The 14,595-nt window shown below is 43.0% G+C and overlaps 1 protein-coding gene across 1 annotated transcript in view; it reads right to left on the bottom strand.

Annotated features, from left to right (window-relative positions):
* Positions 1 to 14,595, bottom strand: part of LOC130487835 (collagen alpha-1(XXVIII) chain-like) — a 44,914-nt gene that overhangs the window by 22,312 nt on the left and 8,007 nt on the right. Inside the window, exons 7-18 of the mRNA XM_056861378.1 lie at positions 13,510 to 13,536; positions 13,243 to 13,287; positions 12,656 to 12,700; positions 11,120 to 11,173; positions 8,834 to 8,902; positions 8,380 to 8,448; positions 6,166 to 6,234; positions 3,526 to 3,594; positions 2,950 to 3,018; positions 2,793 to 2,861; positions 1,624 to 1,692; positions 488 to 559 (exon numbers count right to left, since the gene is read on the bottom strand). Coding sequence (XP_056717356.1) covers positions 488 to 559; positions 1,624 to 1,692; positions 2,793 to 2,861; positions 2,950 to 3,018; positions 3,526 to 3,594; positions 6,166 to 6,234; positions 8,380 to 8,448; positions 8,834 to 8,902; positions 11,120 to 11,173; positions 12,656 to 12,700; positions 13,243 to 13,287; positions 13,510 to 13,536 — 726 coding nt within the window. The remainder of the gene's footprint in view (positions 1 to 487; positions 560 to 1,623; positions 1,693 to 2,792; positions 2,862 to 2,949; positions 3,019 to 3,525; positions 3,595 to 6,165; positions 6,235 to 8,379; positions 8,449 to 8,833; positions 8,903 to 11,119; positions 11,174 to 12,655; positions 12,701 to 13,242; positions 13,288 to 13,509; positions 13,537 to 14,595) is intronic.

Genomic DNA, 14,595 nt, shown 5'->3' with positions numbered 1-14,595 from the left:
GACCTCCAGCATGCAAAGCAGATGTTCTACCATAAAGCAGCGGCCTTTCCCCATTCAAATCTCTACTCTTGGTTATACGATATATGCACAATTCTGTATATGGGATAGGTGACTATTTATCACAGTTCACTATTTCCCCCTCCTCATCAAGTCACAGCTGACTTATGGTGACCCCGTAGGGTTTTCAAGGCAGGAGACATTCTGAGGAGGTTTTCCATTGCCTGCCTCCGTGTCATGGCCCTGGTATTCCTTGGTGGTCTCCCATCCAAATACTAACAAGGGCCGACCCTGCTTAACTGCTGAGATCTGACGAGATCAGGCTAGCCTGGGCTATCCAGGTCAGGACCAGTTCACTAATCCCTGACCATACATTAAAGTAGCTCAGATATTTATAAGGCCATTTATGTCCTGGAAAAGTCTGCTGGCTAGCCCTTTGTAGAAACGTTAGACCTTAGAACTAGATCGAATTAAAGGAAAACAAACAAACCTTTTGTCCTGGTGCTCCATCTTCTCCTGGAAGGCCAGGTAGGCCAGCCAGCCCCGAAGAACCTGGTTCCCCCTAAAGTAAATAAGAATTGGAGAAACTGGATTTTAGTCCAGATCCAGAATCCCCGATGAGCATATTTGGTAGCAAACCTGAATCAGGCACACAGTGCCCAATACTAGATCTCTAAATACAGCCCCTGAGGTCATATCAGCCTAAGGTAGGGTTGCCAACCTCCAGGTAATAGCTGGAGATCACCTGCTGTTACAACTGATCTCCAGCCGATAGAGATCAGTTCACCTGGAGAAAACGGCTGCTTTGGCAATTGGACTCTACGGCGTTGAAGTCCCTCCCCTCCCAAACCCCGCCCTCCTCAGGTTCCACCCCAAAAACCTCCCACCAGTGGCGAAGAGGGACCTGGCAACCCTAGCCTAAGGTCAAAGAAATGTGGCTTCACCAATGATAACACGGGAATGAATGGCTCTTTAAAAACAAGCTTATTTGATTTGCTTACATTAACTGTTGTAATTGAAATGTCATATTAAGGGGGCTTAAAAAAGATTCCCTGCCACAAGTTTCACTTTCTATCTTTCTCTGCATTACCGTAAAAATACTCCATTTCATTCCTCTTCTGCAGTTTCCATTTCCCCAGAACAACTTCTAATGAAGCTCCCATGAATTTGTAACAGAATTACACCTTTAAAAGTTCAGCATAGAATCGCTGACATTGAATTAAATTTTTTTTCACATGCTGTATTAAAGATGTGAATGATGTGTGCCATCTCTTTTGACTAAAATAAACATTGAGAAGGAGGGGAGGCTGAATCCAAGCCCGTTGCTCTTTCCATTTTTGTTGGAGAAGGGTAAAGAGGGTGCTTGGATCCAGGTTTCCCATCCCTACTAAGGAGACACCCTTCTAAGCTCAAAGCAAAGATCCTCCAAGATCCATTCTCAGTAGTGAGGGCAGTCTATTGATGAATGTACCTATCTCTGGATTGGGGCTATTCTCTATTGCTGAATGGGAGAACAAACTGGATTCTTAAACTGTATTCCCTTTTTATTTAGAAATCCTAGTTACAACGTGATTTTACAATAATCTGAGTGGGAAGGCTTATAAAAGCATTAGAATTCAATCTTACCTTTGCACCAGGTTCTCCAAGACCCCTTTCTCCAGGAGCACCAGTTTCTCCTGGCAAACCTTGATCACCCTTAAACAAAAAAGCTTGTCCTTGAAAAGCTTTAACATCATAAAGATCTATGTAAACATTTTGCTCAGCGTCTTTTCATTCCCACAGAGACAATAGCAACAATCTCAATTTAAGCTACTGAATGAATGGCAAAATTCAAATTCTTATCTGTTATATAACCAGAGTAGAAGCATATTCAGATTTATTGTTGGCATTTGTAGGACTGAGGATGAGTTCACATAGGATGTGGATAATTCAGTGACTGCCACATCAAGTTGTGATGTTCAGGCATGAAGGATCTACTGTAAATCAGCTACCAACCAAGAGTTGGATCTAAGCTCCAATTAACAGAAGGAGAGCACAAAAAAGGATCTTTCCCACTTTTCTTTCCTCCAGCAACACCTTGCAGCACTCCATGGCAAGGTAAGGGTCCCCTGTGCAAGCACCAGGTCATTACTGACTCATGGGATGACATCACATCCCGATGTTTACTAGGCAGACTATGTTTACAGGGTGGTTTGCCATTGCCTTCCCCAGTCGTCTACACTTTACCCCCAGCTAGCTGGGTATTCATTTTACCAACTTTGGAAGGATGGAAGGCTGAGTCAACCTTGAGCCGGCTACCTGAAACCGACTTCCGCTGGGATCGAACTCAGGTCATGAGCAGAGCTTTTGACTGCAGTGCTGCAGCTTACCACTCTGCGCCACAGGGCTCTATCCATGGCAAGGTGCAGAAGGAAATGCAGCCTGCCTCTCCCTCAACATTGTCACCACAAACAGAAACTGTCCAGGGAAGGAACTATTTGGCCTGTTTATTCTACTGTTGGCCAAATAGCCCATCCCCCAACTGTTTCTGTTCAGAGTAACAATGCAAGGTGGGGTCATGGACTGTCCTTCTCACTATGGTCCGATCCAGGGTGGGAACAGCATATGGAGGAATAAAAGAGAACATGCAAATCATGTATGACTGTGACGGAGTTCACACATTGGGTCCATGCCCTTGTGAACTCTGCCTTAAGGGAATCAACCCTAAATCTCACAATAAGGACAAGTCAACTTTTACAAGTCATATTTAGTATTAAAATCAAGGAGATGGTTCTGTTACAGTTGAATTTTCTCACCTTTGGTCCAGGTAACCCCTGTCCTGGGGGGCCTCTTGGCCCTGGTGGTCCTTTTGGGCCTTCTACTCCCTAGAAACCATGTCAGAACATTAATCCTACAGAAATATTTTACTCAGCATGACATCTTTTAAAAAATGCCTCATACACTAAAACTCACCTTCTCGCCTTGAATTCCAACACCGGGCAATCCGATGGGCCCAGGCAAACCAGGAGGGCCAATTTCACCCTAATAAACCAAGCTTGGTTACTTTTTGCTGCATTCTGATACATGACAACCCTTATAAACGGTTAAATCTTCATTAGGTACAATTCGACACGGTCCCTCTGAAGTGAATTGCATAGCCTCAGTACAGGAGACCTGGCAAGCATATTCTATATATTCTAGGAACGCATTTAGGTAGTTTTATGCATACTGACTGAATGGCAGTAAACAACATGTACAGTCTCAGAACTTAACTTTCCAGAACTTAACTTTCCCATTCCAGAACTTAACTTTCCCACAGACTCAAACACTTTTTTAATTTCACCTCACGTTTTACACCGAGGAGACGTTAAAATGGGCTTGGGATAGTTTATTGGGCATCCATCTATCTGCAAACTACAGTATTGTTCAAAGGCTATTGAAAAAAGCAAATTCTTTATTTTGCTTCATTAGATCCTTTGTGAGTAGTATCAGTCACAGAGCATTCTGTTTTATTTAGACTATAAATTCCCTGACATGTTTACTGCTCACCTTCTCACCCTTTACGCCAATGCCTGGTTGCCCCCGAGGACCCTTCGGGCCATCAAAACCACGATCTCCCTATACAGAAAAAGGAAGTTATGTCTCATTTAACAGATATGATCCACACCTTCATCTCAGATCCTGTTTAGTTCAAATGGAGTGGTTGTGGAGAGTGGCTTGGAACCAGACTAAATTGTCCAATGGCAGAATTGAACTTTTTTGCCTCCCCCCTACCACTGCAGCCCACTGATTTCCACAAAATGTTGCTCCCCGGGGAAATATGGGACCCCGAGGAATGCCATGAGGCCGGGGGCGGCGGTCTGCAACAGGAAAGGGGAATTGGTGGAAGCTCCCAACTTAGTTTGTATCCAACTCAGTGTAATATGTAATTCAAAGTACTAAGAATGGAAAGGAAATGCTTGGAGTTGTATATCAAAGAAGTTCCCCCCCCCCAGTTATTTCACCGTTTCGTATGCGAGAGATGAATCAACGTTTTATCTTCTTGCCATTTCAAATATGTTTGATCCAGTTCTGAACTTTGCACATCAGTGGGGGAAAACTCAATGCACATCACGGATAAACATTGATTCCTTGATGTACATGGCCAGAAATGTTGATAGCTAGAAAGCTGAAGACATCTTCCTGAGTATAAGGTCTTTGTCATCAGTCTCCCAGATAGAACCTAGGAATCGGTCACATAATCTGAACATAAGCACATAGGATTTGGCTCTATTGTTCAAATGCATAGAAAAGAAAGGGTTGGATTTAGGCCACTCCCAAAGAGATGATCAGTGAGGTCAAAGCTAAAAGCACCAACTTTATGTTCAGTCATGAGATCTGTTCCCAGCCAAATGTGAGGAAGTGTGCATGCAGCTTCAAGTACTAGCTGCAGAGGTCTGCATGTACAGCATGCTTTTGCACATGGTGTTATTGATGCAACAGGAGATGTGTAAGAAGAAGTCTGCTTCCTCAATTTCAACACTGATGATGGATTAGGACGTGACTTCTTTCCCTATGAACTAATAATTATGTTCTTCCTTTCTAATTTTCAATATATACATTTTAATATATACAATATATACATTATGAAGTGTACAAGATTCTTCCAACCTCTTTTTATCCTCACACTCATATGAGGTAGGTTAGACTGATTCCAAGCCACTCTGAATTTCAGAGGTCGCCATAGATTTGAATCCAGATCTCTGCAATCCTAGTGCAACACCCTAAACCCTGTTGTACAGTATTCTTAATTAAAAATTATAATTTATATAGGTAAGGGGGAAAAATTCTGACCCACTTGTTTCAGCTTCTATTTTTCTGCTCACAGTAGTGTCCTGGCTAAATTCCAGATTAGTTAATTACATTCATTCTGCCTGTTTAAATCTCTAGTTTGTTCATTCAGTCTTAACCTTACTGCTGAAGCATTGCTGACTATTCACTGGGAAGTGATTGCTTACTTTCATGCAAAGAAGGGCTGCTTTATATATACACAGTATGTTAATGAAAACATGATTTTAAAGTTTAGAAGTTTTTACTTGCCTACTTAGGACACTTTCCCTAAATAAATAAGTTCCTTGAATAATTCTGCCATAGCACAAGCCCCCCCAAATCTGGACCCGGCCCTGGTGGGTGATGTGAAGGAAGAATTAAACACTTATTTCAGAGGAGCACCCACCACCACTTATCTTTTTAAAAGGTCTCCCATTCCAAAAGCCTGCTCTTATTCTTTAAATAGAAGCTGTCATTTCACGACAAGGCTTTCGTGGACAGGAAGGACAGCAGCTTTTTTAAAAATAGCAAGAAATCTTAGATGGGGTGAATCAGTAGTTCCAATAAGACAGTACACCCTGGGCCCTAGATGCTGGCTATACCCCTGAGAGGCGCAAAACAATGATGATAAAACACTTGAAGAAGTTTTTATGTGGCATGCAGATTCCAGTTAGAATAGGCAAACAGTTACATAGTTTTTAAAAAGCTTCTAGTCCTCATGGTTGTAGTTCTGTTTCTGAATCATCAGCATAATTTTGAACGTCTGAGCCTAAACAATAATGGTTCTCTGGACTGGCCCCTGGTGAGAAAAACACCCAGCTGGAGAAATAAGGTTATCCATCGTGTGGAGGCCGGACCATAATTGCCTTTGGTGCTTAACAGACAGCCAGGCAATTTTATGGACAGATTCTGGAGACTGGCTTAATAATAAAGGGAAACAATTGTTCATTACTGTCATGGACCAGAAGTATAAAACATACCTACCTTGGCCGGTAGGAGATGCAAAAATATTTGCAAAAATATTTGCAGGAAACCATTACATACAAAATATAAAAAATAACGAATATATTACACTAAATTAGCACTGAACTAAGGTCGACCCTGGCGGCTGCACAGAATCTAGCAACTTGTTCCAGGGTCAAGGTCTGCTAGGAGAAGGGAGGTATATCATTCATCCAATCTTCCATGGGTTTTTGGGAGAATAGGAATGATGAATGCACATCTGGGATTGCCATAGAATGGGGATTAAAGGGAAATTATTTCTTTTTATGTTTCAGCTCTTCCAATTTGGAAACGACAGTGGTTTGGTAATTAAAAAAACAACAGCTCTTTGAGGCCCACTGAAAGAATACATTTCTTAAAAATAATCACTCTTCATACCTTTGGACCCGGAAGACCTTCTCCGGGTGATCCTCTTTCTCCCTGAATACCTTGTGGTCCTTGAGACCCCTATAATAATATTTGTAGAGAACAAGTCAGTAAGATATCAGTGTTGGTTTGATCTTGACACATCTTTGTGGCTTGGAGCCTCGTTGCAACCTGTCCCAAACTGCCGTAGTAATAGTATATTCATAAGACATCAAGGAGATAAAATGCACTGGCAGCCGTAACAAGTTATGCAGGATCACACTAGCAGTCTTTTATCCCCCCGGTATCACAGACAAAAAAGGTTTGAAAAGGCTTTGCAGTGTGGGGTTTGCCCCGGGAATAATTCAACCAAGCAATCAAACATGAGCTCAACTTTGAGAAAAGATAATGATAGGATCACTTGCATGCTTAAAGTTAAAGGTCTTAAGATCCCTCCTGAAGAAGTTTCCAAATTGATACAGTAAGTCAGTGTTTTTCCAAATATGCTGATTTTTTTACACCATCTTATCTGTTGAGGAATCTCCCATATGCTGGGGAGTATTGTGGTGATGGAGGCATGTTCTAGGACAGATACTGACAAGGGGAGCTGACTGAAGTCATCCCATGGATACAGAAAACAGGACATACCCTGCACACCTCTGTGCTGTACCGGAGGGGGAAATCAGTGACAGAGGGGATAGTGTGTGCGCCATTACTGATCATGTCACTGATCAGAACACAGCTTGAAGACCACTGTGGTCAGACAAAAGGCCTCTTACACATGACTCTTCCATGCACTGACAGAACATGCAGAGAGGGAGCGAGGCTCCACACCATTGCTGGCTTTTGAACACAGCTCCTAAGCAAGAAGGCAGCGTCCGGGCGTTTGTTCCCTCTTCCAGTGATGCTTTCCAAATGTTGCTGATCACGGGGAGGGAGTGTACATGTGGACGCTGCCTGCGTGTATAGGCCCCAAGCTCATGATCAGGGGGTCATGAGGAAGCAGGAGGCAGGGCCTGCGTGTTCATTCTTTCCCTTTCTGGGTGTTCAGTCAATGCGCAGGGTGGGCTGTGTATACAGCCTGAAGAGTTCATTGTAGGGTTGCCAGGGAGGTCTTTCTAGACATGTATGCTGAGAAATATGACTTTGTAGGCTAACCAAAAAGACTCAAAACATATCCAGAATGGCCCAACAAGGACAGGACATGTTCCAAGGAATACAAACTGTTGAGGACAGTTAAAGGGAGGAAAACTAGAGGAAGAGGAACAATAACACAGCTCAAGCTCCTGAGAGTTTCTTGAATCCTGGAGGGAGAATTAGAGCATGTGTTTGGGAAACACCCAAATCATCTTTCGCCTTCCCTCGTTTCCTCACAGAACCCCAGCTAGTCTTCTCTAATGATGAAGCTTATGTTTGTGTAGCTACCAGTAGGGCAAAATGGGGCTTCTTACAGACAGGTAAGGATTTCTGCATACTCAGGAGCTTCCCGTGTGTGTGTGTGTGTGTGTGTGTGTATTTATTTATTTATTTATTTATTTATTTATTTTCACATTTGTAGCCCGCCTCGCCAGCAAGCCGGCTCAGGGTTGGTAACATAATTTAAAACCCTACGATTACATGACAGTAACAATAAAACCAAACAATAAAATAAACTTTAAAAACCCTAATCAAAGATGGCACACAAATCCCATTCTGGTGTAAGAGCCACACAGGCTGCCGCCCCTCCACATAAGAAGAGGCGAGGTACCCTTTTAAAGTGATGTTTGTTACAACATTTTCAAACTCTTAATACATTGCTGGGAATACAAAGTGTGGTAACCCCCATCGTTTTAAAAGGGTTTTTGGATGCACGGCTAAAAAATGGTTGGAAGACGTCTTCACAGCTAAAGGGGCCAAACAAAGTGCGAACAGTATTTTTTATAACATTTTCAAACTCTTAATACATCGCTGGGAATACCTAGTGCAGTAACAGACATTATGGCTGGCAAGAAAAAAGAAGGGAGTGGAATATTTCAGACAGAAAGATAAAGCTGCTGCTCATCTACATAAAAATTATAACTAACTTGAAAAGAATTTATGAGTAGAACTTGTGGAAAAAGAAAAGTATGCAAAACTGAACCTAAGGGTACCCCAACATCAAATCCCAACTCCATTACACCTTTTGAGGTTTACTGCAAAAGAGAACTGTTAGGAGTATTCCTTTCTGATAGACTCCTTCAATGGGATTCTCCCAATAGAAACACATACCGGTAAACCTGGTTCTCCAACCCCTGGTGGGCCAACAGGACCTGGTCTTCCTGTTAAACCGATATCACCCTTCAGGAAAAAAAGATAAGTCATTTTTTTATCTGGACAGAATGTAGGTTTTTAAAAAATATATATGATGTCCTCAATGTTAAAGAAATAAATCAAGTCTTTCCCTAGGATTAATAACTATTTTGAAACACATCAGTTGAAGCAAATGTTCAGTTTCGGTGCTGATAATTGTACTGAGAGCTAACTGTACAAGTGTTGGGTGTCTTTGTTTTAAAAGAATGGCATGAATGTATTTGAACTGTATCCAGAATACCTTTCAGGTATTACAAAGACATCATTTATTCTTTTAAGTTTTTATCCAGTCATATATTATTTCAGCAGCTGTCCTCCACCCTTTTTTTTTTGGTTGCTTTGTGAGGAATGCTACATGATTGGCGTTTTTTACCTTTGGGCCTGGCAATCCTACTCCAGTTTCTCCAGTCAACCCAGTGGGGCCAGGGAGGCCTCGTTCACCCTTGGGAGGGAAAAAGAATACTTGCTTTTAATTTTTTAGGCTCTTATGGAAAACAGGCTTGCTTCTATTGACTTGGATGTATATGTTTACACATTTGCATTAAAAATGACCACTAACTTGTAAAGAACTGATGAGAAAAACAAGTTGAGAACAGAACAAAACCCTAAACTGTAGTGCTCTACTTATTTAATTACTTATAATTCTGACGGATTGCATGGAGGAAGGTAAAGAAAAATGAAATGTAACAAGAATGGGGAGGTGACATGGATTCAAATGGAAGGCTGGAGGAGAAAGAACTCCTCAAACTGAAAGAGCTAGAGGCAGCCACACATGTATGTATTCATGTGTCTGTCCCATTCACATATAAAATGAATACAACAGGGAAACTGAGTATGTGCGATAATGAATACAACCAAAACAAATACAAAATTGAAAACTAAAAAAGCACATCTCCAATGCTGAGATCCAGAGGTTGGATCCAATGGAGTGTTTTCATGGGTTGAAGGACTTGCGCCCTAGGGATGCCAGGCTGGTAGCTGACATCCCTGGGAGCTTTAGGAACAGGGCAGGGGGTGGAAATGACATTTTGTGGGTTTTACCATGGAGTTTTCAGGGATGGCCAGTGTCCCTTGATGCACTTACATCACATCTGGGGTATTGTGCAGACATGATGTCATGCATCATGTGACATCATTTCTGCCCATGGATCTTTCCCATGGGTCCAGGGAGCAGAGGTGGGAGGGCAGGCCCACCAGCAGGAGTCCTCCCTCCAGAAGTGGGTGACTGGCAAACCAATTCTGCACACATAGCATGACTTCCTTGCCTCTACCTTCCCACTGCAGCCCAAAATGATGCCTGAAATGCTGTTCGTAGGAGCCGGATTTGGGGGGATTTGGGGGCTGTAGCAGGATAGGGGAGGTGAGAAAGTCATGATTCATGATTGGAACTCATTCTGTTTGCAAAAACACTGTGTTGCCTGAATGTAACAGGCATGAAGCTGCCTTATACTGAATCAGACCATTGGTCCATCAAGGTCAGTATTGTCTACTCAGACTGGAAGTGATTCTCCAGTATCTCAGGCAGAGAGAGGTCTTTCACATCATCTACTGCCTGGTCCTTTGAACTGGAGATGTCAGGGATTGAACCTTGGATCTCCTGCATGCTAAGCAGAGGCTCTTCCACTGAGCCCCAGACCCTCTATCATCTATTTGAATGGCAAACCTGTGTGTGTGTGTGTGTGTTTGTGCACATGCATGTGTGTGGTAGGTATGTCTGTCTGAGCAGTGGTCAGGAGGAAGCCAAACACACATTGGATCCAATTTCTTTAAAGGATTATGTTCTATATGGATCTTAGCATTCACCATGAAATGATTGAAAGCATTAGCATGAATCCAATGCTCATTAATCAATACTGACGTACTATCGTTGAGAGAAATGCACCTGGAGTAAAATTGCTTTCTCCCATATTGAAGGAAAAATTTGTGTCATATAAAGTTCTTAACAAGATGGTATTAATGCGCTACTCTTTAATGATTCTGGGCTGCTGGGGCCTTCTGATCCACACCACTTGCGGGCTGGGACCTCCACGTGGAGGTCTGAGCCTGCAGGCAGCAGGGATCAGAAGACAGGGGCTCCAGGCCAGTGTGTAGATCATCCTTCTCCACCACCCCTGAAGTCGGGGGTTGCTGGGGAAGGCGATGGACATGCTGGGCTCCAGCCCAGTGCTTGGATCACCCTCTCCTGTCACCCTCGAAGTTGGGGGTGGCAAGGGAGGGCAATGTACACCCTCGCTAGCTGAGGAAGCCACCCCCCCACCCTGCTCCTGATCTGGGCTGGTGAGCCTGCTGCGGGCTGGTACACATGGCTGATCTGGGCTGGTACACATGGCCAGACCAAATGACATTTATGTCATATCCGGCCCTCGTAACAAATGAGTTCGACACTAGATGATATCTATTTGTGTTACTGTAGAAATGAGGGTTGCCAAACTGTAGGTGGGGCCTGCATTTTTGCTGGAATTACATCTGATCTCCAGAGTTCACTTCCCTTGGCCAAAATGGTAGCATCAGAGGGTAGACTCTATGGCAATACATCCATGCTGAGTTCCCTCCCATCCCCAAACACCACCCACCCCAAGCTCCACCCCCAAATGGCCAGGAAGGTTACAATTAATGTCTGTTAACATTTAAGGATCAAATCAGTGCTATGGATTCTTACCTTTGATCCCTGCACTCCTTCAGGCCCTTGATCTCCAGGCAAGCCTTGGGGACCCTGTTAAAACATGAATCTTTGATTAGAAACTTTTGCAGTTCTAAGCCGAAGATTAGATTTTAAAAAAATCGTGTGATTGATTTACACACCCTTTTCGCTTCTTCATTATACTCAGTGGTCAAATAATTGTCAGTATTTGTTTATATCACTGAAAATTAGTCATGTTCTCAGTACCTACCATCCAGTGGTGCAGTCAGATAACTCTTAGATGCTGGACTTAATGTTTTTTTATGGCAGCCCCCCTTTTGGATGGTAATACACATTTTGTTGGAATATGCAATGTCTTGTGTACAAGAAAGAAGAGAAGAAGCTCCTGTTGGGGGCTGTTTGTGGAAAGCTAGTCAGATAGGAATGTGGGTCTTTACCTTCTTTAATCTGATAAAGTGTCTCTTCCTCATGTGTCCCCAGAATGCTATTCTTAGGCTACATCTGCCTACAACTACACTCACCTCCCTCCAGCCGTGTAGTTAGCATGTTCTCTCTCCCTGCCCCAGTATGGTATTTGTATGACACTGCATATTCACTTTCCTAAGACACTTCAGGTGTGATAATATAGCCTGCTTTTAAAGCCCCTCTGCTGAGCCTGTGAGCCAGAGTTCTGGACTTCTGCCCCATATCCAACTATGATGACACCATCTATCCTTTCACATCTTTTGTTACGTGGGCCTATCAACAATTTGGGTTATAGATGGATGCTCACAGTTTTGGAGCCATGAACTTGAAGATGAGCTTCATTTTTCTTGGTTGCTTAGACAGCTGCAGTTGAGTTGCATTAAGACTATTGTAACTAGTAGCTACTAGTAGCTGGAGAGACAGCATGGTGTTGTGGTTAAGAGTGGTGGTTTGGCGCGGTGGAGTCTGATCTGGAGAACCGGGTTTGATTCCCCACTCCTACTCACGAAGCCAGCTGGGTGACCTTGGGCTAGTTATGCTCTCTCAGCCCCACCTACCTCATAGGGTGTCTGTTGTGGGGAGGGGAAGGGAAGGTGATTGTAAGCTGGTTTGATTCTGCCTTAAGAGGTAGAGAAAGTCGGCATATAAAAAACAACTCGTCTTCTTCTATTGATATACTTCTCCTCCATGAATCTGTCTATTCCCCTCTTAAAGTGATCTGTGCTCATGGCCAAGGGAGACCACCAAGGAAGACTCTATAGAGGAAGGCAATGATAAATCACCTCTGCTTCTCACTTACCTTGAAAACCCCTTGCTAGGGTCACCATAAATCGGCTGCAACTTGACAGCACTTTACACACACACGCTCATGGCCATCACAAGATCCATTAGCAGTGAATTCCACAACAAATTGGGATCCCAAAAATGGGATCTGGAACCATTGTGAGGTTCCAGATCAGTTTGCTCTCTTTGTCACCTCTCTCTGCACACCCCCTGGGCACCAGCCATAAACTCTCAGCATCTGTCTGAGTAAGACTGCATTCAGCATGAAAAAGATGAAACCTAGAGTGAATGTTGTCTGTTTGTTACCTGGAGGCCCCGGAGTCCTCTTGGGCCACCTGGACCTTCTGGGCCCTGAAGGGGAAGTGAAAAATAAAAGTCAAATAATTCTTGATGTTGCTCGAACCATTTTAAGATACGATAAAAATATAGCAAGTCAACAACTAGCAAGAAAAGAGGGTACAAAAATGTGGTAAGGATCATTGAAACATGGGTGGGAAAGTTCATGTAAAACCAGGTATTTAAAAATCCAACCTACATAATTATGTTTTACATAGACATTACAACAAAGTCGTCCCCACTCCCACAAGATTCTTCTACCTCACTGTGTTTGTACACTCATCACACCTCTAGTGCAGGATTAGGGCTAGCAACCCTGTAGCTCCCTGTGGGAGGCTACATTTGAGATCCAGATTTGAGATCCGGGGCCCAATTTGGCTTGGGACCATGGTGCAGAGGGAAGAGGGGCTTCACCCTCATCTTTATGAGCTGAAATAGCTCCAGTGGGGGTCCTATTTGCCCTGCTCAGGGGCTGCTTCTATAAAATTAGTGCATCTATATAAATCCTTACAGTAGAATCCCCTTCCTCAATAAGAAATCAGAAGATAGTTACTCACTCGATCACCTTTTATTCCTGGTGTTCCACATTCACCTCTTTCACCCTTGGATTAAAAATATCGAATCAGTAATAGGACCTCTGCATTTTTATTTGCAAGTTTCTCTTCGGTATTTTTTCTTTTACACCCCTCCCATTTCCACTTTACTGTGTTGCTGATGCATATTTGAGATGCTGCAAAGTTTTTCCCTTACAACCAATAAATTAACATGGCTGTACTGGTCACTGCAGTAGATGTTGATTTAATAAAGTGAAAAAGAAAACATACCTTTTCTCCTTTGTATCCTGACTTCCCCTGAAGGGAAAAACATTTAAAAATAAAATGTCTTTATTAAATTAGTACTGACCTTATTTTCAGTGTGGGGAATTTTGGACTAGTATGAGAGAACAGGTTAATTAATTTGAAATGTTTAACACACCTCGTCTGAAGACTCAATATGGGTAACAAACCAATGTGGTGTAGTGGTTGAGGGACTCTCTCCCACCTCAGGTGAGGCACTTTTTCACAACCTAACATAACTCTCAGGGTTGTTGTGAGGATGAAATGGAAAGGGAGAACCATCTGTGTTGTCTTAGGCACCTCAGAGGGAAGGTACAATACAATTAGATAGATAGGCTAGATTAAATAGATTGGGTAGGATAGGGTGAGATAGATTGGGTACGACAGGGTATCATAGGATAAGATAGCTAGCTAGCTAGCTAGCTAGCTAGCTAGCTAGCTAGATAGATAGACAGACAGACAGACATTATTTGGGTGGATTGAATTTGATGATGAAAGCTTTGCTAAATGGGGGGATGTGTGTGTGGAAAAGGCAGCATTAGCATCAAAATCCCAGGGATAGCTTTTCCATGCAAATCTGTTTCAAAGAGAGTTTTGTTTTCCTGCTCAATAACACCTGTGCAGAGGAAGAAAGCATTTTTTTTTTACTTTCTGCTTCAGATATGAACATATCTAAGATTGGTGCTACAAAAGTCCATTGCATTTGTCATTCTCCACCTATTTCCTTTGTGGTTTCATGCCAAGCCCAGGCTCTGTAGAACTTCGCAGCACTAGTCATTCGCACAGAAGCACATGTGTGATTTCACTGCAGTCCCAGACATGATTTGGAACACGTAAGCCATTCCCGCCACATGGACAACCGTTTTGTAAATGACTTTAGTGGCAGGACTGGATTAGGATGTTAAAACGGCTCAGGAGCAAGCTAAGCTAAACAGACCCAGAGGTGTTAGCAGTGCCACATAGCTTGGTCCTGTTTGCCAGTGGCCCATCAGGGCAGCAGTCCTCTGGGAGTTTTCCCATTCAATTGCAAGGCCAGTTCCCCACCCCCCGTTTAGTGAGGTGGGAACAATCATT

Source organism: Euleptes europaea, chromosome 15, assembly GCF_029931775.1.
Source record: "Euleptes europaea isolate rEulEur1 chromosome 15, rEulEur1.hap1, whole genome shotgun sequence".
In the NCBI taxonomy this organism is placed as follows: Eukaryota; Metazoa; Chordata; class Lepidosauria; order Squamata; family Sphaerodactylidae; genus Euleptes; species Euleptes europaea.
Note: the sequence above shows the minus strand (reverse complement) of the source record. Positions and strands in the feature narration are given on the sequence as shown.